The sequence below is a fragment of the Mauremys mutica genome, chromosome 8 (assembly GCF_020497125.1).
Source record: "Mauremys mutica isolate MM-2020 ecotype Southern chromosome 8, ASM2049712v1, whole genome shotgun sequence".
In the NCBI taxonomy this organism is placed as follows: Eukaryota; Metazoa; Chordata; order Testudines; family Geoemydidae; genus Mauremys; species Mauremys mutica.
The window spans coordinates 111,800,372-111,827,809 of NC_059079.1; the positions used below are offsets into that span (position 1 = coordinate 111,800,372).

Sequence of the window (27,438 nt, forward strand, 5' to 3'; positions counted from 1 at the left end):
GCATTGCAGGGTGGGAAAGGCAATATCTTTTATTGGACCAGCTTCTGTTGGTGAGAGACAAGCTTTCGAGCCACACAAAGCTTTTCTTCAGGCTCTTACTCAGGCACAGGCAAGAGCCATTTTTTATACTAGCATGGTTTTTGCTAAAGCTTGCTCGTTAACAACCCTAAGCTCCTTCACAACCTGCTTTCTAAACTCAACCCCAATCCCAAATCAGTCCGTTGGAAAAAACTAATTTCTGAATGGAGACAGCACTTCAGCCAATGGCAGCAAAGCACTGGGATCGTATGTTGCATGACGTCAGCTCACAGAATGTAGCTGTGCAATTTCCAGCAGGTAGTTTGGGCTGAGCTGTTCTGCAGAAGTGAAGTACAATTTCTTCTCCTGAAATGCAGGCACAGAGATCAGACTTCAGCAAAGTTAGTTCTGATGCTTTTTCTTGAATGCACAGGGATTTTTTTAGATGTTACTCAAAATGCAATACAAATAGAAACCTTTAAGTCAAATCTTGTTCGAAGCCAGCCCAAGGAACTAAGCATGCTGGCCAAATACTATTGAGTTTTAAACATTTCCTAATTCTCCCCCTCTTTACAAGGGAATTTAAATCTTTCAAGTCAATGGGCCATATTCATCCCTGAAATAACTAGTGATATACATACTTCACTGAAGTTACAGCCAGTATCCATTTAGGCTAATTGCCCTTTTCATGCAAAAATGTTAAAAGGATAGTTTTCTTTAATTTAAAACAACAACAACAAAAACACACACACACCACAAAACAACAATTATAAATCTAAAGAACCAAAACATGGACTTTTTTAGCCAGGACTAATTCAGGAGTTATGGTCTGTGATAAAAGTGGCTTCCCCCAAGAAAAAGCAAATGTGTTGATTTTCATAATGCTAGATCACCAAGTGGCATCTAGTTCTATCACATACTGCAGCCAGAGAATCAATTGAGTATTAGCATGTTAGAGAAAAGTCTGCAGTAAATTAAACTTTAATTTAAGCTTCTGAGACAGATGCCAATTAGACTAAGAACGTCTGCATTACTGAACCTTTCTTCTAGGATTTACAATGGGAAGTACAGAAAAGCACTCAACTGCAAGACTAAGGCCTGGTCTACACTACGAGTTTATGTCGAATTTAGCAGCATTAAATTGAATTAACCCTGCACCTGTGCACACAACTAAGCCCTTTACTTTGATATAAAGGGCTCTTAAAATCGATTTCTGTACTCCTCCCCGACAAGGGGAGTAGTGCTGAAAATCGACATTGCCATTTTGAATTAGGGTTAGTGTGGCCGCAATTCGACGGTATTGGACTCCGGGAGCTATCCCACAGTGCACCATTGTGACCACTTTAGACAGCAATCTGAACTCTGATGCACTGGTCCGGTAGACAGGAAAAGCCCTGCGAACTTTTGAATTTCATTTCCTGTTTGCCCAGCGTGGAGAGCTGATCAGCACAGGTTACCATGCAGTCTGAGAATCGAAAAAGAGCTCCAGCATGGACCGTACGGGAGGTACTGGATCTGATCGCTGTATGGGGAGAGGATTCCGTGCTAGCAGAACTACATTCCAAATGACGAAATGCCAAAACATTTGAAAAAAATCTCAAAAGGCATGATGGAGAGAGGCCACAATAGGGACTCACTACAGTGCCACGTGAAAGTAAAGGTGCTCAGACAAACCTACCAGAAAACCAAAGCAGCAAACGGAAGGTCCGGGTCAGAGCCGCAGACATGCCGCTTCTACGCTGAGCTGCATGCAATTCTAGGGGGGGCCGCCACCACGACCCCACCTCTAACCGTGGATTCCGAGGAGGGGGTAATCTCAGCCATGGCTGAGGATTCTGCGGACGGGGAAGATGACGATGAGGAGGACGAGCTTGCGGAGAGCACACAGCACTCCATTCTCCCCAACAGCCAGGATCCTTTCCAGCCTGAATAAAGTACCCTCCCAAGGCAGCATCCCAGTCCATGAAGCCATGGAAGGGACATCTGGTGAGTGTACCTTTGTAAATATAAAACTGTTTAAAAGCAAGCATTTTTTAATGATTAATTTGCCCTGAGGACTTGGGATGCATTCACAGCCAGTACAGCTACTAGAAAAGTCTGTTAACGTGTCTGGGGATGGAGTGGAAATCCTCCAGGGACATCTCCATGAAGCTCTCCTGGAGGTACTCCAAAAGCCTTTGCAGAAGGTTTCTGGGCACTGCAGCCTTATTCCGTCCTCCATGGTAGGACACTTGACCACACCATGCTAGTAGCAAGTAATCTGGTATCATTGCATGACAAAGCCTGGCAGAGTATGGTCCCGGTGTTTGCTGGCATTCAAGCAACATCCGTTCTCTATCTCGCTGTGTGATCCTCAGGAGAGTAATATCGTTTATAGTAACCTGGTTGAAATACGGGAATTTAATTAAGGGGACAGAGGTGGCCGTTCCTACTGGGCTGTTTGCCTGTGGCTGAAAAGAAATCCTTCCCTGCAGTTAGCCAAGGGGGGGTAGGGGTGGGGGGCATTGGTGCTGAACTTTTCACGTTTGGCTAGCAGGGATCTTCCCTGATACCAGCCATGCGGGGGGGGGGGGGGGGGGGGGTGGGGAAATAAAGCGATCATCCCAGAGAATTGGATATGGGGGGGGGGAGGAGTTTAGTTTGTTTTCTGCTGCTGCACGTTAACAGGAAAACCGCAGCATTCAACGGGCTTTGCTTGGCATGTGGGAAAGGAGGGCGCTGCTTTTATGAAGGCTGCAGAAGCCGAAAGACAATGGCTTACCATGGCCACGATGCAAGCCAAATTCTGTTGCCCGGACCTGCGTCTGTGATCTCTAACACCAAAGCTGCAGGCACTCAATATTAAGATGCAAAATGCGACCTTGTACTGAAATCACATGTGATATGTAATGTGAATAGTGTTGTTCACCGTGAAAGAGTATAAGCATTTTTCTGTAAAATTTATCTTTTAAAATACTTCTCTCCCTTTTTCCCCTCCCGCTCACAGCTGCAAATTTTTCAAGCCTCCCTCCCCTGTCCCAAAGGCTCTCTCAGATAAGGTGGCAAAAAAACAGACACGAGACGAAATGTTCTTGGAAATCATGGAAGCGACCCGAAATGAAAGAGCTCATCTGAATGAGTGGAAGGTCACCCTATCCCAGTACAGGAAAGCTGCCAGTGAACATGAGGCCATGAGGGATGAACGTGAGGAGAGGAGAGACACTCGAGATGAGAGGTGGCGGGATGCAAAGCTGGGGCTGCTGCATGATCAAACTGACATGCTCTAGAGTCTGGTGGAGCTTCAGGAACAGCAGCAGGATCACAGAGTGCCGCTGCAGCCCCTGTATAACTGTCCTCCCCCGTGCCCAAGTTCCATAGCCTCCTCACCCAGATGTGCTAGAACACGGGGGGGGGGGGGGGGGCGGCTCCGTGCACCTGCCCACTCCACCCCAGTGGACAGCCCAAGCACAAGGATGTCATTATTTTGAACTTCTGAAGTGGCCTTTTCCTTCCCTCCTCCCACACCCAACCCGGCTACCTTGTCAGTTCTCTCCCTCTTTTTATAATTAATAAAGAATACATGATTTTTAAACAATAGTGACTTTATTTCCTTAGAAAGCAAGCTGTGATTGAAGGGGGAGGGTGGGTTGCTGACAGGGAATGAGTCAATCAAGGGGGCAGGTTTTCATCAAGGAGAAACAAACAGAACTTTCACACCGTAGCCTGGCCAGTCATGAAACTGGTTTTCAAAGCTTCTCTGATGCGCAGTGCTTCCTGGTGTGCTCTTCTAATCAGGGGCGGCTCCAGGCACCAGCATGCCAAGCGCATGCCTTGGGCGGCAAGCCACCGGGGGGGGGGGGGGGGAAGCTCTGCCGGTCGCCGCGAGGGTGGCAGGCAGGCTGCCTTCAGTTGCATGCCTGCAGAGGGTCTGCTGGTCCCGTGGCTTTGGCGGACCTCCCGCAGGTGTGCCGCTGAATCCGCGGGACCGGGGACCTCCCACAGGCAAGCCGCCGAAGGCAGCCTACCTGCCGTGCTTGGGGCGACAAAATACCTAGAGCTGCCCCTGCTTCTAATCGCCCTGGTGTCTGGCTGCGCGTAATCAGCGGCCAGGTGATTTGCCTCAGCCTCCCACACCACCATAAAGGTCTCCCCCTTACTCTCACAGAGACGGTGGAGAACACAGCAAGCAGCAATAACAATGGGAATATTGGTTTGGCTGAGGTCTGAGTGAGTCAGTAACATGTGCCAGCGACCCTTTAAACGTCCAAATGCACATTCTACCACCATTCTGCACTTGCTCAGCCTGTAGTTGAACAGCTCCTGACTACTGTCCAGGCTGCCTGTGTATGGCTTCATGAGCCATGGCATCAAGGGGTAGGCTGGGTCCTCCAGGATAACTACAGGCATTTCAACATCCCCAACTGTTATTTTCTGGTCTGGGAAGTAAATCCCTTGCTGCAGCTGTTTAAACAGATTAGTGTTCCTGAAGACGCGAGCGTCATGAACTCTTCCCGGCCATCCCACGTTGATGTTGGTGAAACATCAATGAAATTAATAGGCAGCAGGTTTAAAACAAATAAAAGGAAGTTCTTCTTCACGCAGCGCACAGTCAACTTGTGGAACTCCTTACCTGAGGAGGTTGTGAAGGCTAGGACTATAACAGTGTTTAAAAGAGAACTGGATAAATTCATGGTGGTTAAGTCCATAAATGGCTATTAGCCAGGATGGGTAAGGAATGGTGTCCCTAGCCGCTGTTTGTCAGAGGATGGAGATGGATGGCAGGAGAGAGATCACTTGAGCATTGCCTGTTAGGTTCACTCCCTCTGGGGCACCTGGCACTGGCCACTGTCAGTAGACAGATACTGGACTAGATGGACCTTTGGTCTGACCCGGTACGGCCGTTCTTATGTTATGTCCCTTGTGATCCACCAGTGCTCGCAGCACCACTGAAAAGTACCCCTTGTGGTTTATGTACTGGCTGCTCTGGCGCTCCGGTGCCGAGATAGGGATATGGGTTCCATCTATCACCCCACCACAGTTAGGGAATCCCATTGCAACAAAGCCATCCACTAGGACCTGCACATTTCTCAGAGTCACTACCTTTGGTAGCAGCAGCTCAGTGATTGCTTTGGCTACTTGCATCACAGCAAATCCCACTGCAGATTTGCCCACTCCAAAATTGATTCCCGACTGACCGGTAGCTGTCTGAAGTTGCACGCTTCCACAGGGCTATTGCCACTCGCTTCTCAACTGTGAGGGCTGCTCTCATCTTGGTATTCTGGCACTTCAGGGCAGGGGAAAGCAAGTCAAAGTTCCATGAAAGTGCCCTTACGCATGCAAAAGTTTCACAGCCACTGGGAATTGTCCCACACCTGCAACACTATGAGCTCCCACCAGTCTGTGCTTGTTTTCCGGGCCCAAAAATCGGCGTTCCACGGCTAGAACCTGTCCCATTAATAGCATGATCTTCAAAGCGCCGGGGCCCGCAGATTGAGAGAATTCTGTGTCCATGTCCTCATCACTCTTGTCACCGCGCTGCCATAGCCGCCTCCTCCTCGCCTGGTTTTTCAGATCCTGGTTCAGCATAAACTGCACGATAATGCGCGAGGTGTTTACAATGTTCATGACTGCTGTCTTGAGTTGAGCGGGCTCCATGCTTGCTGTGGTATGGCATCTGCACAGTTCATCCAGGAAAAAGGCATGAAACGGTTGTCTGCCGTTGCTTTCACGGAGGGGGGGGTGAGGCTGTACCCAGAACCACCAGCGACAATGTGTTTTGCCCCATCAGGCATTGGGATCTCAACCCAGAATTCCAATGGGTGGGGGAGACTGCGGGAACTACAGGATAGCTATGGGATAGCTACCCACAGTGCAACGCTCCGGAAGTCGACGCTAGCCTTGGTACATGGACGCACACTGCTGAATTAATATGCTTAGTGTGGCCGCATGCACTCGACTTTATACAATCAGTTGCCCAAAAATCGAATTCTGTAAATTCGGAGTAATCCCGTAGAGTAAACATACCCTAACTTGCAAAATCATGGCTCCCAATCAGTAGGCTGGAGTCAATTGTGGGCCACAGCACTTTTGTGAAGTCATCTGAGGGTTTTTGTTTTTAAACGATCCCTTTTTTTTTGGTAACCCCCAAATATGAATGCTGCTACCTCCCAGCCACCACACCTCACCCAATACATTTTAGGGCAAGTGGATCACAACAGATCAATGGATCCCTAGCTGAGTTCTAGGTTAATATTCTGGGAGTCATAATGCAATGTTGTATAAGGTAGTGCCATTATTGTGGAAGCACCTAGCTACTTTATAGTTAGAACTATATTTTCAAGTGGGCTTATAACAGGACAAATTCCTCTCTAAAAGTAGATGAGGGTGGTGTGAAATTCCACACCAGGTTATTTTATGCCATCTGAATATTCTATATAGTTTTTGCTTGCTTTGTTTTCATTACTTTTAATACGTCTCAATGAAATTTTTCTTTGGCAGGCCTACATTTTTCATGTACCAATCTACACAAAACTTGATAGAGAAGTGTATCTTGAGTAGCTCTGGTGCAACAAATTGTTTCTTTATTCAAAGTTGTGTTTAGGGTAATTTTTAGCAGTTATTCATGGCATAATTTAAAGCTTATGTGCTATGTTATCAACCGAGAAAGACTGTGGGGCAAAAAGGAGGAAACCTAACTTTTGTTAGAAATGTGTAACCTGTAACAGAAGGGTTCTTGTGCACCTGCTGACACAAGGCTTCATGCACAGCTATTGACAGAAAATATTCTGTCAGCCACTGTGATTCTATCCAACACAGATTCTATCCAACCCCATGCCAAGTCCCCATCCCCAATTCAGTATTAGGAAGTGTATACGCAAGACTTCATTGTGAAGCAGGGATGTTAACCTCCCAAACCAAAATACAGCTCCCCAAAAGCAAGGTAACGTGTAGGTAAGCCATTCAATAGTAGATACCCTCTACTTCTCCATCCACTTTACCATAGATACCACAGACCATGCACCACAACCTTAACTTTGCCCATCTAGAGATGCCAGTCTTCCATGAAACCTTTTACCAAATTACTCTTTTCCAACACAGCCAACTTCTAGGCCAAGCATTCACAACTACTACTATTGGGAGAAAAAACAACATGGTGAAGGTGTGAATGCAGAACAGTAAAAGTCAGACTAGAGTTAAGATGTATAGTGGGCAGAGGAACAAAAATTATGGAGGGTGGCTCAACTTTTTGTTTTCTTGCTTTTGTGGGTTTGTCAGGCATGTTGTGTATAACAAGTCAAACTGCTTCACAACAAAGTTTTTTTGTTAGATATGTTCAGATTCTTATGCTATGTCCATCACCACAGCATTCAATTTTCAAAGTTAACAACCGTAATATGACTGTCATCATTAAACCAGGGTAAAGTTTCCTCCACCCCACTTAAACCCCTTGGGTGAGCAAATTGTGAAAATTGTTTTCATATGTTCATTGGCAAAGCGCTAAAGGTGTTTACTATGCAAAAGAAAGAAAGTCCTCATTCTTCTTTCATTTATACTGGTATAAATGCAACTGAAGCTGGAGGGCTAGATTTTCAGTTATCCCCCAATTCACTCAGCTGAGGATCAAGGAGCTGCACATAATTCCTGCAGCAGGAGTTTAGAGCAGCCTCAGGGATATCAGCTAAGGATATGGCTGCAGTGCTGCAGCCATGCCCCTTTCTACCTCCATTGAAGGCCAAGTGGGAGGATAGTGCAGAGCAAAGTTGTCCTGGGTGGCACAAAGGCATCATGATTGTCTCCCTATAGAACATCACAGCCACTTGAAACTTCACATTTGAAGCAGGAAGATTTAAATACATTTCCAAAGTACAGGCCTTTAGCATACCATTTTACTAAGAGAATCTTCCTCCGCAATATAGTGCCACTGTACATAAACTATTCTGATTCCATCCTAGAGAGATCAGGGATACACATACTGTACACAGTCAGTTCATTACAACAGACCAAATTTACCGATGCAGTAATTCCACTAACTCTAGCAAAGCTACAAAGAATGAACGTGTTGACTTATAAAATATGTAAGGAAAGTAATATGTTAATTGCTTGCATCTAGGTTATAAAGCTAAAATGATTAATTAGATTGAATAGGGCAACTTCCCCCCCCCCCCCAAGCAGCATTCTTATTAGCACTTCAACAATCTGTTTCATATCTGCTGAGACCAAGTAAAACAGCAGATATAAAACTACATTACCTTATTACCAGACTTGGAAGGATTAGATAATTGGTAAATGTCGATTGCATTGCACATACAAAAACTGATAAATATTTTCACAGATAAGAAAAATGCTCTCTGTAAATTTTGACTATTTGCCTGTTTGAGAACTTAGAGCTTAATTTAAGGCTACTTACACCTCTACCTCGATATAATGCTGTCCTCGGGAGCCAAAACAATCTTACCGTGTTATATTGAACTTGCTTTGATCCACCAGAGTGAGCAGCCCCGCCCTGCCGGAGCACTGCTTTACCGCATTATAATCCACATTTGTGTTATATTGGGTCAGAGGTGTACTTTGTATATGTTGACAATTTATGTTTTAACAATTACAAGGCTTTAACTTTTTGAAACTCAACATCTGCCATTCAGTAATTACAGTCTGACTCCCCGACTCTCCAATTTCCCACAACTGAACATTTTAATTGATAAACACAAAAGTGTTCTAAAATAAAAATCTATAATTATCTATCAAAGTTAAGAACATAGGAACATAAGAATGGCCATACTGGATCAGACCTAGGATAGTATCCTGTCTTTCGACAGTGGCCAATGCCGGGTGATTCAGAGGGAATAAAGAGAACAGGTAATTATCAAGTGATCCATCCCGTCACCTATTCCTAGCTTCTGGCAAATGGAGTGTAGGGACATTTCAGAACATGGTTTTGCATCCCTGCCCACCCTGGCTAATAGCCATTGATGGACCTATCCTCCATGAACTTCTCTAGTTCTTTATTTAAACCCTGTTAAAGCCTTCACATCATCTGCTGGCAAAGAGTTCCACAGGCTGACTGTGCATTGTGTTTAAAACTTCTGCCTATTAATTTAATTTGGTAATTTCATAGAATATCAGAGTTGGAAGGGACCTCAGGAAGTCATCTAGTCCAACCCCCTGTCAAAGCAGGACCAATCCCCAACTAAATCATTCCAGCCATGGGGTTTGTCAAGCCTGAATGTAAAAACCTCTAAGGAGGGCGATTCCACCACCTCCCTAGGTAACCCATTCCAGTGCTTCACCACCCTCCTAGTGAAAAAGTTTTTCCTAACATTCAACCTAAATCTCCCCACTGCAACTTGAGACCATTACTCCTCGTTCTGTCATCTAGTCTTATTAATCTCTCTGCATATGCAAGCTGTTCCATACCCCTACTCATTTTTTGTTGCCCTTTTCTGTACCTTTTCCAGTTCACCTTTTTTGAGATGGGGCAATCACATTGGCATGCAATATTCAAGATGTGGGCATACCATGGATTTATATAGACGCAATATATTTAAAAAAAATCTAATTCTGCCAAGCAAATTTATGACAATGTATTCTTCTATAGATTTGCAGAACATCCAAGGAAAGTTAATTTTCTACAAGGTACGCTTAATTAGCTCGAACTGTTAGTGCAGCGATTATTAACTTTCTCTGCACTAACCAACTTCACATCAGGAGGATTGTTCCAGGATGGTGGATACACAATGCAGAAAAGTTTACAAGTTAGTCACCAAAAAGGATAAGGATTCCAAAAATACAACTCCTGATCTACCTTGCTAAATAGGCAGATGCCACAATACTTCTTACATCCCTCTTAAGTCACAAAACCTCAGATGACCGCAAGTCCTTGGGTCATATAATTATTATCATGGCTTTCTTGACCCAACTGACATTTCTGGACCAAAGCTAGGGCGTATAGGGGTGTGTGTGTGTGTGTGTGTGTGTGTGTGTGTGTGTGTGTGTGTGTGTGTGTGTGGGGATTAAGTGCAATTTTAGGAATTAAAATTTCCCTGTGAGGAGGAAAGAAGTGAGTATGTAGGCCAAAGTAACTATTTTGTTCATTCTCCTAGCTGTAGACACCCACCAAGAAAGTCACTTTCAGTGGACAAGGAGGATGGTGGGGAAAGAAGACTACTTTCCCTAGAGGGTCAAAAAGTGTAGTAACCGCACACACCAGGCATTAACTCCGAGGAGGGACTACTGACCATGGACGTCACCCACTGGAACCCTGTCACAGGTGAGAACCGACTGGTTGACTCTGAATCCTACCTCTTGAAATCCAGAGGGTACCTGAAGCAAAGCTTTTTGTAACTTTCCTGCAAGAAAGAGAGGCTTTTCAATCTTCCATTAGACAGTCAAACATCCCTATTTTCATACCATTAGATAAATATCCCTCAAATGCAGTAAACACTCTTGGCATCTTCTGAATTTACATAGAACAAAATACAGGTCAAGAGACACTAACACTATTCAAAACTTTTGATACTAGTCTGTTTAGATCAAGATGAAAAGCTAGCCCTGGGTGAACAAGTCTGGAATTTAAGGGAAGCATGAAGTCTGAGAACCACCCAGGACAAGAATGGGGTTCCATGTGAAGGAGATAAAGTTTCTATTTTTAGAGTGCTGGCCTTTGATAGTGATGGCAATACAAAGGGTCTGTATTTTCTCTTAGGACCAAAAGGAACAAGTTCAGCTAACTCCATCTGGTGACTCAAGTTGAATATCTATTGTCTTTGACAGGTTTCAGAGTAGCAGCCGTGTTAGTCTGTATCCGCAAAAAGAACAGGAGTACTTGTGGCACCTTAAAGACTAACAAATTTATTGAAGCATGAGCTTTCGTGAGCTACAGCTCACTTCTTCGGATGCATAGAATGGAACACACAGACAGGAGATATTTATACATACAGAGAACATGAAATGGTGGAAGTATGCATACCAACAGGAAGAGTCTAATCAATTGAGATGAGCTATCGTCAGCAGGAGGAAAAAAAACTGTTTGAAGTGATAATTAAGATGGCCCATAGAAGGTGTGAGGAGAACTTAACATAGGGAAATAGATTCAATTAATGTAATGACCCAACCATTCCCAGTCTTTGTTTAGACCACAGGTAATTGTGTCTAGTTTGCATATTAATTCGAGTTCAGCAGTTTCTCTTTGGAGTCTGTTTTTGAAGTTTTTTTGTTGCAAAATTGCCACCTTCAAGTCTGTCACTGAGTGGTTAGAGAGGTTGAAGTGTTCTCCCACTGGTTTTTGAATGTTATGATTCCTGATGTCAGATTTGTGTCCATTTATTCTTTTGCGTAGAGACTGTCCAGTTTGGCCAATGTACATGGCAGAGGGGCATTGCTGGCACATGATGGCATATATCACGTTGGTAGATGTGCAGGTGTACGAGCCCCTGATGGCGTGCCTGATGTGATTAGGTCCTATGATGGTGTCACTGGAATGGATATGTGGACAGAGCTGGCATCGGGCTTTGTTGCAAGGATAGGTTCCTGGGTTAGTGTTTATGTTGTATGGTGTGCGGTTGCTGGTGAGTATTTGCTTCAGGTTGGGAGGCTGTCTATAAGCGAGGACTGGCCTGTCTCCCAAGATCTGTGAGAGTGAGGGATCATCTTTAAGGATAGGTTGTAAATCCTTGATGATGCACTGGAGAGGTTTTAGTTGGGGGCTGTAGGTGATGGCTAGTGGCGTTCTGTTATTTTCTTTTTTAGGCCTGTCCTGTAGTAGGTGGCTTCTGGGTACTCTTCTGGCTCTGTCAATCTGTTTTTTCACTTCAGCAGGTGGGTATTGTAGTTTTAAGAATGCTTGATAGAGATCTTGTAGGTGTTTATCTCTGTCCGAGGGATTGGAGCAAATACGGTTGTATCTTAGAGCTTGGCTGTAGACAATGGATCGTGTGGTGTGTCCGGGATGGAAGCTGGAGGCATGTAGGTAAGTATAGCGGTCAGTGGGTTTCCGGTATAGGGTGGTATTTATGTGACCATCGTTTATTAGCACAGTAGTGTCTAGGAAATGGACCGCTTGTGTGGATTGGTCTAGGCTGAGGTTGATGGTGGGATGGAAATTGTTAAAATCACGGTGGAATTCCTCGAGGTTTTCTTTTCCATGAGTCCAGATGATGAAGATGTCATCAATGTAGCGCAAGTAGAGTAGGGGCGTTAGGGAACAAGAGCTAAGGAAGCGTTGTTCTAAGTCAGCCATAAAGATGTTGGCATACTGAGGGGCCATGCGGGTACCCATAGCAGTGCCACTGACTTGAAGATATATATTGTCCCCAAATGTGAAATAGTTGTGGGTGAGGACAAAGTCACAAAGTTCAGCCACCAGGTTAGCCGTGATATTATCGGGGATACTGTTCCTGATGGCTTGTAATCCATCTTTGTGTGGAATGTTAGTGTAGAGGGCTTCCACGTCCATAGTGGCCAGAATGGTGTTTTCTGGAAGATCACCGATGGATTGTAGTTTCCTCAGGAAGTCAGTGGTGTCTCGAAGATAGCTGGGAGTGCTGGTAGCATAGGGCCAGAGGAGAGAGTCCACATAGCCAGACAATCCTGCTGTTAAAGTGCCAATGCTTGAAATGATGGGGCGTCCAGGATTTCCAGGTTTATGGATCTTGGGTAGCAAATAGAATACACCTGGTCGGGGTTCTGGGCATGTGTCTGAATAGATCTGTTCCTGTGCTTTCTCAGGGAGTTTTTTGAGCAGATGGTGTAGTTTCTTTTGGTAATCATTAGTGGGATCAGAGGGTAATGGCTTGTAGAATGTGGAGTTAGAGAGCTGCCTGGCAGCCTCTTGTTCATATTCCGACCTATTCATGATGACGACAGCACCTCCTTTGTCAGCCTGTTTGATTATGATGTCAGAGTTGTTCTTGAGGCTGTTGATGGCGTTGTGTTCAGCACGGCTTAGGTTGTGGGGTAAGTGATGTTGCTTTTCCACAATTTCAGCCCGTGCACGGTGACGGAAGCAATCTATGTAGAAGTCCAGTCTGTTGTTTCGACCCTCAGGAGGAGTCCATGCAGAATCCTTTTTATTATAGCGTTGGTAGGAAGGATTCTGTGGGTTAGTATGTAGTTCAGAGGTGTGTTGGAAGTATTCTTTGAGTCGGAGACGGCGAAAGTAGGATTCTAGGTCACCGCAGAACTGTATCATATTCGTGGATCTGGAAGGACAAAAGGAGAGTCCCCGAGATAGGACAGATTCTTCTGCTGGGCTAAGAGAATAGCAGGAAAGATTAACAATATTGTTGGGTGGGTTAAGGGAGCTACTGTTGTGGCTCCTTGTGCCATGTAGCAGTTTAGACAGTTTAGTGTCCTTTTTCCTTTGTAGAGAAGAAAAGTTTGTGTTGTAAATGGCTTGTCTAGTTTTTGTAAAGTTTGTCCATGAGGAAGTTTGTGTAGAAGGTTGGTTCTGGCCACTATGGACGTGGAAGCCCTCTACACTAACATTCCACACAAAGATGGATTACAAGCCATCAGGAACAGTATCCCCGATAATATCACGGCTAACCTGGTGGCTGAACTTTGTGACTTTGTCCTCACCCACAACTATTTCACATTTGGGGACAATATATATCTTCAAGTCAGTGGCACTGCTATGGGTACCCGCATGGCCCCTCAGTATGCCAACATCTTTATGGCTGACTTAGAACAACGCTTCCTTAGCTCTTGTTCCCTAACGCCCCTACTCTACTTGCGCTACATTGATGACATCTTCATCATCTGGACTCATGGAAAAGAAAACCTCGAGGAATTCCACCGTGATTTTAACAATTTCCATCCCACCATCAACCTCAGCCTAGACCAATCCACACAAGCGGTCCATTTCCTAGACACTACTGTGCTAATAAACGATGGTCACATAAATACCACCCTATACCGGAAACCCACTGACCGCTATACTTACCTACATGCCTCCAGCTTCCATCCCGGACACACCACACGATCCATTGTCTACAGCCAAGCTCTAAGATACAACCGTATTTGCTCCAATCCCTCGGACAGAGATAAACACCTACAAGATCTCTATCAAGCATTCTTAAAACTACAATACCCACCTGCTGAAGTGAAAAAACAGATTGACAGAGCCAGAAGAGTACCCAGAAGCCACCTACTACAGGACAGGCCTAAAAAAGAAAATAACAGAACGCCACTAGCCATCACCTACAGCCCCCAACTAAAACCTCTCCAGTGCATCATCAAGGATTTACAACCTATCCTTAAAGATGATCCCTCACTCTCACAGATCTTGGGAGACAGGCCAGTCCTCGCTTATAGACAGCCTCCCAACCTGAAGCAAATACTCACCAGCAACCGCACACCATACAACATAAACACTAACCCAGGAACCTATCCTTGCAACAAAGCCCGATGCCAGCTCTGTCCACATATCCATTCCAGTGACACCATCATAGGACCTAATCACATCAGGCACGCCATCAGGGGCTCGTACACCTGCACATCTACCAACGTGATATATGCCATCATGTGCCAGCAATGCCCCTCTGCCATGTACATTGGCCAAACTGGACAGTCTCTACGCAAAAGAATAAATGGACACAAATCTGACATCAGGAATCATAACATTCAAAAACCAGTGGGAGAACACTTCAACCTCTCTAACCACTCAGTGACAGACTTGAAGGTGGCAATTTTGCAACAAAAAAACTTCAAAAACAGACTCCAAAGAGAAACTGCTGAACTCGAATTAATATGCAAACTAGACACAATTACCTGTGGTCTAAACAAAGACTGGGAATGGTTGGGTCATTACATTAATTGAATCTATTTCCCTATGTTAAGTTCTCCTCACACCTTCTATGGGCCATCTTAATTATCACTTCAAACAGTTTTTTTCCTCCTGCTGACGATAGCTCATCTCAATTGATTAGACTCTTCCTGTTGGTATGCATACTTCCACCATTTCATGTTCTCTGTATGTATAAATATCTCCTGTCTGTGTGTTCCATTCTATGCATCCGAAGAAGTGAGCTGTAGCTCACGAAAGCTCATGCTTCAATAAATTTGTTAGTCTTTAAGGTGCCACAAGTACTCCTATTGTCTTTGAGTCCATTCTCCTGGTACTACTGTGACTCTTCCTAGGCATGTTCTCCTCACTCTAATGTGTGTTGCTCTGCAACAGATTTTATTATATCTCCTCCCATGACAGCAGCAAACGGCTTATTCCATATGGGGTTCCATTCCTGTCTCATTCCTCCATTGCTGGTCTATTGGTAAGGCTATATGATAAACAACTGAACAGGATAAGAAGGCCTGAAGAGCTCACCTCACTGATTTGAGCTCCACTCTGTTGAAGCTGGGGATGGAGAATTGCTCCTAGGGATAAGTTGATATGCCAAAAAGAGTCTGAAGAACACTAATTGGCCACAGCTGCTGGTTCAGAAGAAATGCAACCTCGGTTGCTAGATACAGAAGAAGTGTAGCACGGGCACTAATTGTGCTCTGCTTTCTTTGAACTAGACACATTTTATATGTGCTGAAAATTTCAGTTGGCATTTTGACTTCTCAGACACAGTAAAGTTATTTCTTCTTCTGCACTTTTGCTAGATGTTAATATATTCCAATGCATTATTCTTAAGATTAGCCCCCCATCCCAAAACCACACACACTTCCCCATTGCTTTTTGGGAATGATAGTAAAGTATATCAAGATTAAGGCTTTAGAAGAGATGACTCCCCCATTCCCTCCCCCAAACCAGCCCAAGAACGAGCCATTGAAAATGCAGCATATATCATAAGATGGTCCTTGGTTACATAGCAATGGTGCAAATCTTAATTTGGCATCTAGATATTTTGATGATGAGCCCATTAGATAGAAGATAAAAAGCAGCCAAAAGATTCAATGCCACCTATGAAAATATTGTATAAATGACTTTTCAGACAGATTATAAAATCTGCTCTTCAAAGAAAGATATAAGTAGTATTTATAAAATTGATGAGCAGGGACTTCTCAAATAATCAAATGGATATATACCTTTTGGTGAAATTCTGGCCTCCTTTAATAACAACCTGCTTCAACATAGCACCCACATCCAGCTTGTCTTCTACACTTTTTATATCAGGAAAAACCTAAACCTCAAACAGTAATGCATACAGAGAAATACCAATGAAGTTATTATTCATGCCCCTGTCCAACAACGCTAAAGGAAGAAACAAAGAGAAATGACTCACTGAAACAATCAACATGAGATGATGTAAGGCACCCTGCTGCTTTAGTAATGGGTGCCAATAAACATTTCTAAAACGAATGCCTAACTATTACAACCAATATACATTAACAGCAAGAATACTGCATTCACCAGCTGCAACCTGAGCAGTGTTAAACACCTATTTCACAGACTCTGTTGGTCTGTTTAACAATAAAATAAAAAAGTAATGGAAGTGTTGCACATAGACACATGCATCACTATAGGCTGAAGATCGAGGTCCTTATGTAGACAAGATTTCTGTTGTCTTCAATGAGAGTTTGCCTCAGGATATTACTGATTAGGAGAAAGAAAATGCGACTTGAGCATAGGAATTCTGGTCAGTCAAGTTACTACACCATCACATCAGATTTCTTCCTACTTGCAATTCTAGTTCACTGAAGTGTTTTAATTCTGCAACACTTCAATATTTTTATCTTTGTCTCTGAAAGATTTCATGGTGAGGAACGTATAAATTTCAGTACCCTTTTAATTTCTAATATTTTACAGAAAGGGAAATCATATTTCAGTTTTAAGGGTTCACAAATATTTAAAAACTGAATCGCACCTCAGATATATAGAAGTTAGTTAAGGAAGAGAAAAAGAATTCCACATCTTGTCGCACAATTGTTTTTAAAAACAGGAAAATGGTGTTTTTCAATCATGCAGATTCATTATGTGCATTGTCAGAAGTTCAATACTTCATCTAGCATTAATAAATCTTAACAAAATAAAGCAGGTATCCAAGATCATCCAGAGAGAAATGCTCATGAAACTGAAATTCCTTAAAACACCAAATAGCAGCTGGTCAACAAGAGCTTATGCAAGACCTAGTAGGTATGGAAGCACAACATAATTTATCTTACACATAGCCTATATTTTAACTTTATAGCTTAAAACAAGGGTAGACAATAGGCAGACCACAGGCCAAATCCAGACCACCAGATTCTTTTGAACAGACTGCAAAATCCTATTTCCTACTTATTATCATCATAATTGTTATTGCAGTGTGAAAAATGTTTCTCTGGAGTCTGGGCCTTGACCATACCTTGGCCAAGAAATTTGGACTGGGGGAGAAGGACTACCCCGGCTTAAAACGTCACAGCTTAAAAAAAATCCCACTCACCCAAGAAGTGAAGAGTGGTCCATTATACAGAGTCTATTTCTGAAAAATTTAAGCTTATTTTTGAAAAAAGAGTCACTGTGTCTTATGGTTGCAAAGATAAGACAACACTGGTTTGCATTTAGTAGGTTTTCTTCATGAGTCTGCAGCCAATGTCTCTGTTGTTGCTCAGCATCTGCAAGCTGTAGGCACAAAGTTAAATTAACAAAACTGGCCAATTTCACTACTCCTATTCAGGACCTTGTGGGAAACAATGAAACTGACAAGACTCTGACTCTACAGCTAGTGCTTGGGATAACTATGTTCAGCAGCAAAAGAGACTCCAAGAGAAGGTTCCTTTGAAGCAGAAAAGGTAGCAGGTAGTTGGGCACTTACTAGTCAGAGGGTGATACACAAGATGAAGCCTCGCAGACAGGTTCCAGGGATCGCATTCAAGAACAAATAAAACAAACCCCACACCCAGATAGACAGACAGGTGGGGGGCAAGGCTCCTCATTAGGGCATTTCTCCACATTTTATACCAACCCCCGGCTTGCAGGAGTCTCACATTTTTCGAGCACTGTGCTCCAGAACAAAGTGTAATCTAATTTTGTAGCAATAAGGATACTTCTCCTAGCCTGCAAAATAAGTCTGAATTAATGCACTTCACTGACAGATGAAGAGTGACATTCCCTAATATTTAGGGCCACCAAAAATGAGAACTAAGAAGAAGTGGAATGCAAGAGTCAGTCATGCAACGATTTTAAAAAGGCAAGGAACTCATTATAGCAGTCATTAAGTCAAAACTGGTGGAAGAAGTCTAGGTATAACGAAGACCCCAGACATCTCACAACTCCCCCCCCAAAAAAAGTTTAAAGCTAAATAGCTTGAATCCAAGTCTCTTATTTCATAAAAAGTTGTTAAATATACAAGTCATCTATTGAACCCTATTCACTCTGTGTGCCATGCCAAAGAAGTGATTTGTGCAAGCTCTACTTTCTCTACAGAGGAAGAAAAACAAAGTCCTGTTTGTTTTAAGTTTCTTTTCTCTGCAATTTTAAACATACACAAATTATTTTGATCCAATAAAATAAATAAATAAAATAAGAATCTGTTCTTCAGGGGATTTATTCCACACATATAGAAGTGAAATGAAGTCAATGGTTTTAATTCACTTTTGCAAGTGTGTAAGAGCAGAACTGATCCAATAATAATAAAAAAATGTCTGAATCAACTTAGATATAAGAAAATTAAGAATAGTAGAGTACTGAGAATTTATTAACAACCTGTATCTGTCCTATCCCTGGTAACCACAAAACAAATTTTATCTAGATTCTTCTGCCATGTCATTCACCAGCAGGGCCGGCTTTAGGCCGATTCCCCTGATTTGGGCCCTGCACCACCTTTTTAATTTCTTAATATTTTTTACTCACCCAGCAGTGGTCCGGGTCTTCGGCAGCACTTCGGTGGCGGGGGGGTGGGGGGTGTCCTTCACTCACTCCGGGTCTTTGGCGGCATTTCGGCAGCAGGGAGTCCTTCAGTGCCACAGGAGACCCGGAGCGAGTGAAGGACCCTCCGCTGCTGAAGTCCCGGACCGCCGCCGGGTCTTTAATCGGGCCCCGCAGTTCCTAAAGCCGGTCCTGTTCACCAGCATCTGGCTGCCAATGAACACCAACCAAGTTTGAGGAGCCACCTTCAATTGTAATTCTAAATTGTATCTACTACATGTAGAGTCTGACACTGCACTAATTCAAAATCAGAGGGAATTTTGCCCTTGACCTCAAAAGGAGCAGAACAGGTCTACAGTTTTCAGTGTACATATGTTAAGCGGTCAGAAAGCGAATATTTTTTAGATTAATTGCAACCACCACTTAAAAGGGCACTGTCATCCTAAGACTAGTCAAAACTCAAATATATGTTCCTTCTGGATTATCTGTCCTCTTCATTATGTGAGCATACTGCTTATTATTGTACAGTTTGTTGAGCCTTTTTAAACCACTGATTTTTTAAAATGTAGGCTTGGTCTACACAGACTTAACTAATGTCACTCAGGGGTGTTGATTTTCCAAACCCGAGCAATGCAGTTATACCAATCAAACTCCTGGTGTAGACAGCGCTATGTTGACAGGAGGGCGTCTCCCATTGACATAGCTACCACCTCTCAGACTTCTTCTGTTGGTGTAGGTAGCGTCTTCACTAAGCACTACAGCTGCTTTGGTGCAGCTGCGCCACTGCAGTGCTGTATGTGTAGACAAGCTTGTAGTGTTACGGACTTTGCAAACAGACACGCAAAAAGAAAATGGGGGGGGGGGAGAAGAGTTAGTCAAATTTGGGCCTACCAGCCTTTAAGCATCCCTTTAACATTGCATTAGGAGAATGAGTTACTATTATAAGCCAGATCAGCAGATAGATCCCGTTGCACATCAGCAAAACTTCTTTAAACTTGTGGTTTTGTAGTTTTGTTTCTAATGCACACAAAAGAAGCTGACTAATATCTAATTTGTAAATAAACCAAGGATCTCTGCCAACATCTATATTTCATAGCCAAATATTATATTTTTATTGATTTTCATTGCACTGTGACAGAATAAATTCTCCTCTCGGAACTTTACAGATCAGATAAATTGGTGGTAAAATAAATGAGGACAACACATGCTGGACAAAAACCAAAAGGGGGTGGGTGGGTGTGGAAGTAGTTCTAAGTCCTATTAACTAGAAGTGATGGGGCACCTAAGCAGGTAATCAAGATTTAATGTTCTACAGTTCCAAGTTGCACTCAGATGATCTCTGAAATCAATCCAAGATCCCCTGTTAAAAAAACCTTTACATTACAGCCAGTAGTTCATTGTTACAAACCTGGACAACTATGTGGTTAAATACAGCTATGTTAAATGCAGTAACATATTTGTGAGAATCGCTGTCTTTTCAGGTGCTAAGTCTCAGAACTGTGATCAAGTTACGGTTATCAGAACTTAAATTACAGATTAATCCAAACATTGTTTATTAGAGTTATTCTAATATTAGAATATTGTGATGCAAGCATCTGTCTATGTTAATCCTGATTAGAAAAAACTAGTAGTGCATGAACTACAGATTGTTTGTTTTCATTATTACATGCAATTGAAGGTTAGTTTTGTCTTCACAACCACTGAAGATGTTCTGGTCTTCCACCTAATACAATTCACAGAGTCACAAACCACATACAAATACTAGAGCCACATTATGCCAGTAATCCATTTTACTACACATTATCATGCCAAGAAAAAGCAAGGAGAGGGAAAAGTGTTGTAAGAAAGTAGAAGTCACTTTCCTGCTACAACTTTAATTACAATGCTAGCTCTATATAATTATTTTAAAACATGTTTTAAAGAGGATGTATTAGAACTATGGACTGAATTTACCATAATCTATGTAAAAACAGACCATCCCACTCCAGTGTTTAGGTAATAAAGGACAAAAATTTAAACAAGTTAGCATATGCTTATAATCCTGATGCTGCTTCCATTGAAAAAAAATCAACAAATAAAGTTCCATGGTTTTCAACAGGAGCAGGAGCAGCTTTTTTCTTTGTGACTTATTTGAGCCTTGACACTTAGCATATTTAGAAGATAGAAAACCAGGTCTCTGCCCTGAGGAATTTAGGTCTACCTAATGTGCCATATACATCTATATACAGGCAACTGCATACATACAAACCTAACGAGGCCCCTGCAATAAGTATGTGAAATTGCCTGAGTTTGAGGTTAAAGGTGACACTGCACATTAGACTCTCCTTGCCTTTATTTGTATCTGAACTAGAGACACTAGACTGTAACCAAGAGTCTGCTCCTAGACTGAAGCCACTGGGGGCCTACTGTCAATAAGTGTCAATATTCTAGTCTAGGGTGTGAAGGCCAACATTGTTTCCAGAACTGCATGAGGAGAGCCAATAGACTTATCACCTCCTTTTAGAGGCTTTATGATTTCCCATGTATCTTGTTAGTCTGTAGGCTATTCAAACAGTATCTCAACTACTCACAAATATGGGTTGTTTTTTTTTTTCTGGGCAGACTCAAATTTTGCACTAAAAAGCATCATCAACTTTTTATTGGAAATGAGTCAAATTCAGTTCTAGTGTAAATGAGGGCAATTCCAGTCACTTTGGCCCAAAATGTCTAGATTACATAATTTAACAAGGGGATTTAAACAACCACTCCTGGAAAATGAAAAATTCCAGCCCCTTAAATGAATTGTATCATACTGTGGATAAAGAAAACCCCTTGAACCAACATCATCTTCCCCCTCCCTGAACTCTTAGCTACAAATTTTATACATACCCACATAAGCCATCTTACATATTCTTAGGTGGACAATAAGAGTTGGTCCTCTAAGATGCTGAGTGTAACCTTCCAAGAGGTTCTCAGCACCTTACAGTATTGAGTCCTTAATACTTAAATTTCACCCCAGAATTAAAAATGTACATAAAAAGAGTTAGAACCCCTGAAAATAAAGCTTCATGAACAGAAATACTGACAACCTTAACTACAGAAGCACTGCTTTAACACACACACACACACACACACACCCCCTACTCTGCACAGGTTTCATAGCTCGGTTGCACAGCAATATTTATGGAGTGGCTATTAAAAAGCTATTTTCTGACCAATTCAGCTAGATAGGCCTACATACTTCAGAAATTAACATTTTACTTTCATATGCTAGCAGCCGCCACACACTGAGCTGTTCCAAGGGCCATCTGAAAATGTAATACCAACACTAAAAGATTTGGGGTCATCTAAGTTCCTTTTTATTACAGATGGGCATGCATTAGCTGTTAACATGAGACATTGGGATATATTTACTGAAATTATGATTTCCTATCTAGTAATGAAGGAACAACTGAGAGGTAAACTGAAGCAGATTTCACTGAACTTTGTTAAACTTTCAAGAGTGACATTTAGGAATATGTCAACTATGCAAGAATTTAAATGCGTGGTGGTCAGCACTCTCTAAATAAAAAAAATCTATCAAATCTATTTTGGATAAAATATCAAAATTACATGAGAAGATGGCTAAGGCCAAAATATTAAGAAATACTTTAAATCATCTAATTAGCCACATATCTAAAGAAACAGAACAGTCCATTCTACTGTAACAGACTATATTATAAAGTCACATGCAAGTATATACTTTGAGTACAGACTCTTCCAAAATTCTGTTTTAGCCCTCTCCAACAATATGCGCGTGCACATATGCTTTTATACAATAAAGGAAGTCTCCTCTGCCCATTTATTCTGCATACCACAGACCTTGACATTTACATCCTGAGCAAAACAAAAATAGAGGCATGAAGTCCCCCTGATTATTAAGGCTGCTCTCATACAGCTATAAAAAGCATTCATTCTGTAATCAAATTATGAATTCTAGTAAGTTTAATGAAAAAATGTAACCAACTTTCCTCCTCTGATTTATCAGCCCTCTCCCCCACACTTCCCACTCACTCCTTCCTAACAGACACAAAAGAAAAGCCCTCTACCCCAGGCAAACTTGGGACAATACACTTTGGAGACACCATTTCTAGAAGCAAGGAGTTTTCTCCCAGAAATTGCATTTAAAAAAAATAATCAGTGCAGGTCTAGGATTAGAGAGAATAAAATCTGCCAGATCCTGGAAACTATTAAACTGACATTTAATTAAAATATTTAAAACAAAAGAAACCTAGAGAATGTGAAAGGATTACAGGCTCCACAAAAGACACGCAGGTAAAGATACCAAAAAGAACCATTGCATGGGAACTGATCAGCAAATTCATCACCTTCAACAATGAACGAAAGGGAACATGGAGAGGAAAAAGGGGGAACGGTCTCTCCCCTCCCTCCCGCGGTTTTCTACTACCCTCTAAAGCAGGGGTCCCCAACCCCCGGTCCGCGGCCTCTTACAAACCGGGCCGCGAACCGACCCAGTGGACCTGCGGGAGGCCTACCCGAGCCGCAGGGCCGCCCAGAGGGGGGGGCAAAGGGGGCAATTTGCCCCGGGCTCCGCAGGGGCCCCCAAGAGAAGAGCGGAGGCTCCCGCCTCCGCCCCTCTCCAGGAGCCTCGGCGCATCAAGCGCCGAGACTCCGGCCGAGCCCCTGAGCCCCGCCCCGAGAACCGTGGGGAGGGGGCGGGGCAGCTGCCTCCGCTCGGCGTGGAGCTCCCAGCCCCGCCCCCTCACCACGCGGCTCTGAGCGGGACGGAGTTCAGGCCCTACCGGCGACGCGCTCGGTAAGAAGCCGGGTGGGGGGGGAGAAGCCGAAGCCGGGGCCGGGGCCGGGGCCGGGGCCAGAAGCGGGGGCCGGGCCGATGGAGAAGCGGCGGCCGGGGCGGAGAAGCGGCGGCCGGGGCCAGGCGGGGGGGGATGGAGAAGCGGCGGCCGGGGCCAGGCGGGGGGGGATGGAGAAGCCGGGGGGGGGGGAGAAGAAGCGGCGGCCGGGCGGGGGGGGGAGAAGCGGCGGCCGGGGCCGGGCGGGGGGGGGAGAAGCGGCGGCCGGGGCCGGGCGGGGGGGGGATGGAGAAGCCGGGGGGCGGGGCCGGGCGGGGGGGGGATGGAGAAGCCGGGGGGCGGGGGGGAGAAGCGGCGGCCGGGGGCCGGGCGGGGGGGGATGGAGAAGCCGGGGGGCGGAGGGGGGGAAGCGGCGGCCGGGGCGGGGCGGGGGGGGATGGAGAAGCCGGGGGGGGGGGGGGGAAGCGGCGGCCGGGGTGGGGGGGGGAGGGGGGGAAGCGGCGGCCGGGGTGGGGGGGAAGCGGCGGCCGGGGCCGGGCGGGGAGAAGCCGGGGCCGGGCGGGGGGGGAGAAGCGGCGGCCGGGGCCGGGCGGGGGGGGGGAGCGAAGCGGCGGCCCGGTCGGCGGCGGCGGGGGGCCCCTTCCGTTCCGGGACCCGCCGCCGAAGTGCCCGGAAGGCCCGCAGCGGGGGGCCCCCCGCCGCCGAAGACCCCGGGCCCCCGGAATCCTCTGGGAGGTCCGCTGCTCCCGGGACTCCGGTGGACCTCCCGCAGGCATTACTGCGGCCGGTTCGCTGGTCGCGCGGCTTTGCTGGACCGCCCGCAGGCGTGCCTGCGGGAGGTCTACCCGAGCCGCGGGACGAGCGCTCCCTCCGCAGGCATGACCGGTCCCTGGTTGGAGACCCCTGCTCTAAAGGGCATTTAGCTCTTGATGCTTCCCGAAAATAAGCCATTAAACCCTCTCTGCCGCACAGACAATGGGTCAGAGTCGTTGCAAAGTTTCCACGCACGTCCGAGCCAGCTGGGCTGCAGTTCTCTCCCCTCGCCGCACCCCGAATTTCACAGGCAGAAGCAGGGGCCCAGGGGTAGGGAAAGATGGTCCCTACGGGGATAAATCCGCTGGCCGGAGCAAAGGGCAGCTTGCTCCCCCTACCTGGCGGGTCCATCTCAATGTAGAAGATGAGCTCGGTGGAATAGGGCATCATCACCTCCCGCCAGTCCGTGTCCTCGCCGTCCATCTCCCACACCGTGTTGTACATCGCCACGGGCGACTCTCGAGAGCGATTTATAAATATCAAGGGGGGTGGGGTGGGGGGGTAAGAGTCCTGCAATATCCCCCCCTAGAATATTTTAATTACAAAAATAAAAAGGGGGCGGGGGGAGCAAAGGAGCCCCCCTGCCCCCGGGCAGGAGCCAGTCTCTGGATCGATAGACTATCGCGACAGCGATGCCCTCGGGACACCTCCACGCAGGAGTCGCCTCCCAGCTGCCGACTCGCGATGGGTTTTCCTGAGGCAGCCGGTTTCCCAGATAACAAGCCGCCGGGAGGGGGGCAGGGGGGGTTAAGGACAAACCGAGGGTCCCCGCCCCCACGGCTGGCTGAGGCGGGCAGCGGAGGGCTCCGCACGCCTCTGCCCCCAGCCCGGGCTCGGCCAGCGCTCCCTCAGGGCAGCCCCCGGTGCCGCGCTCCGTGGCCGGCTCGCAGCCCCGCGCGCAGGGCAGAGCAGGCGGTTCCCAGTCCCTCGCGCAGTGCCCGGCTCCCAGCCCCGCTAGGTTTCATTTTAAGAGGTTCTGAGGGGCCCATCCCAACCGTCGCCAACCGCCTCTTGCTGAGGACTAAACCACTCCCACCGCGAGGAGGGGGCTGGGCGGTACCATCCCCCTTAACCCTTAGCGAGCTCCCGGTTGCTCAGACAAGAGAACTGGGGCGGTGGTAGCGTCCATCGAGCCGGGGGAGGGGGGAGTGTGTGACGCTGCAGCGGGCGTAGGGACCCTGCGGCGGGACGGACGCGGGGGAGATGCCCGCAGGAGACAGAGGCGGCGGGTGACGTCTTCCAAGAGCCGGGAGCAGAGTCTGAATTTCTTGCCACCCCCCTGCGCTGTAGAGAGAGCTGGTATGCTCCGGAGCTGGCCGGCCCGAGGGGGAGGGGCAGATTAGTTTAACCCAGTTGCCAGAGCGGCAGTCTTTGTCTGAGTGAGCAGCGAGCTCCAGGATTGGTGGAGAGCGCTCGGCCAACCAACTAGCCAATCAGCTGGTTCTGAAGCCGGCCGGCTAGCTGGGGATTGGTTGCAGGCCCCAGTTACTAAGCGGGTAAGAAGGGGGGGGAGATAAAGAGGGACGGAAAGGCTCGCGCTGCCCCTCCCTTTTCTCCCAGGAGTGGGGGAAGCGCCACCCACTGGGGGAAGGGACGGGGCTGCTAAGGTGCACCCCCTCACTGCTGTGGGGGAGGGGCGCTGCTCCCTGCTGGCCCGGGGGGCGGCTTACAGCGCCCCGCCATTGACTCAGTGACTGAGGGGGGCGGGGGCTGCCCCCCACTCTCCAGCTGATAGGGGTGGGGCTGCCATGGGGCTCACAGTGCTCCCCCCAACTAACTCAGTGCCTGGGGGGGCTAGTGGAGTCCCCCCCTGCAGGGCTGCCAAGGGGGCGTAGTGCCCCCCCACTGACTCAGTGCCTGAGGGGGGCTAGTGGAGTCCCCCTGCACTGGGCTGCCAGGGGGCTCACAGTGCTCCCCCCAACTAACTCAGTGCCTGGGGGGGCTAGTGGAGTCCCCCTGCGCCGGGCTGCCAGGGGGCTCACAGTGCCCCCCCCACTGACTCAGTGCCTGAGGGGGGATAGTGGAGTCCCCCCTGCAGGGCTGCCAAGGGGGCTCAGTGCCCCCCCCCACTGACTCAGTGCCTCGGGGGGGGGGCTAGTGGAATCCCCCCTGCTGGGCTGCTAAGGGGGCTCACAGTGCCCCCCCCACTGACTCAGTGCCTGGGGGGGGCTAGTGGAGTCCCCCTGGGCCGGGCTGCCAGGGGGCTCACAGTGCTCCCCCCACTGACTCAGTGCCTGAGGGGGGCTAGTGGAGTCCCCCTGCGCCGGGCTGCCAGGGGGCTCACAGTGCCCCCCCCCCACTGACTCAGTGCCTGAGGGGGGCTAGTGGAGTCCCCCTGCGCCGGGCTGCCAGGGGGCTCACAGTGCTCCCCCCAACTAACTCAGTGCCTGGGGGGGCTAGTGGAGTCCCCCTTGCAGGGCTGCCAAGGGGGCTCAGTGCCCCCCCCCCACTGACTCAGTGCCTGAGGGGGGATAGTGGAGTCCCCCCCTGCAGGGCTGCCAAGGGGGCGTAGTGCCCCCCCACTGACTCAGTGCCTGAGGGGGGCTAGTGGAGTCCCCCTGCGCTGGGCTGCCAGGGGGCTCACAGTGCTCCCCCCAACTAACTCAGTGCCTGGGGGGGCTAGTGGAGTCCCCCTGCGCCGGGCTGCCAGGGGGCTCACAGTGCTCCCCCCAACTAACTCAGTGCCTGGGGGGGGCTAGTGGAGTCCCCCTGCGCCGGGCTGCCAGGGGGCTCACAGTGCTCCCCCCACTGACTCAGTGCCTGAGGGGGGATAGTGGAGTCCCCCCTGCAGGGCTGCCAGGGGGCTCACAGTGCCCCCCCCCACTGACTCAGTGCCTGAGGGGGGCTAGTGGAGTCCCCCTGCGCCGGGCTGCCAGGGGGCTCACAGTGCCCCCCCCACTGACTCAGTGCCTGAGGGGGGCTAGTGGAGTCCCCCTGCGCCGGGCTGCCAGGGGGCTCACAGTGCCCCCCCCCACTGACTCAGTGCCTGAGGGGGGCTAGTGGAGTCCCCCTGCGCCGGGCTGCCAGGGGGCTCACAGTGCTCCCCCC

The 27,438-nt window shown here is 47.0% G+C and overlaps 1 protein-coding gene across 3 annotated transcripts in view; it reads right to left on the reverse strand.

The window, feature by feature from the left end:
- The window catches only part of LOC123376670 (phosphatidylinositol 3-kinase regulatory subunit gamma), a 183,558-nt gene that overhangs the window by 24,149 nt on the left and 131,971 nt on the right, over positions 1 to 27,438 (reverse strand). Inside the window, exon 1 of one of the 3 annotated variants that reach the window (XM_045028872.1) lies at positions 24,729 to 25,589. The exons of 1 other annotated variant lie outside the window; for it this stretch is intronic. In XM_045028872.1, coding sequence (XP_044884807.1) covers positions 24,729 to 24,834 — 106 coding nt within the window. In that variant the 5' untranslated portion in view covers positions 24,835 to 25,589. Of the gene's footprint in view, positions 1 to 10,232; positions 10,257 to 24,728; positions 25,590 to 27,438 lie in introns of those variants that run through there. One more of the 3 variants, XM_045028873.1, reaches the window with a different exon arrangement.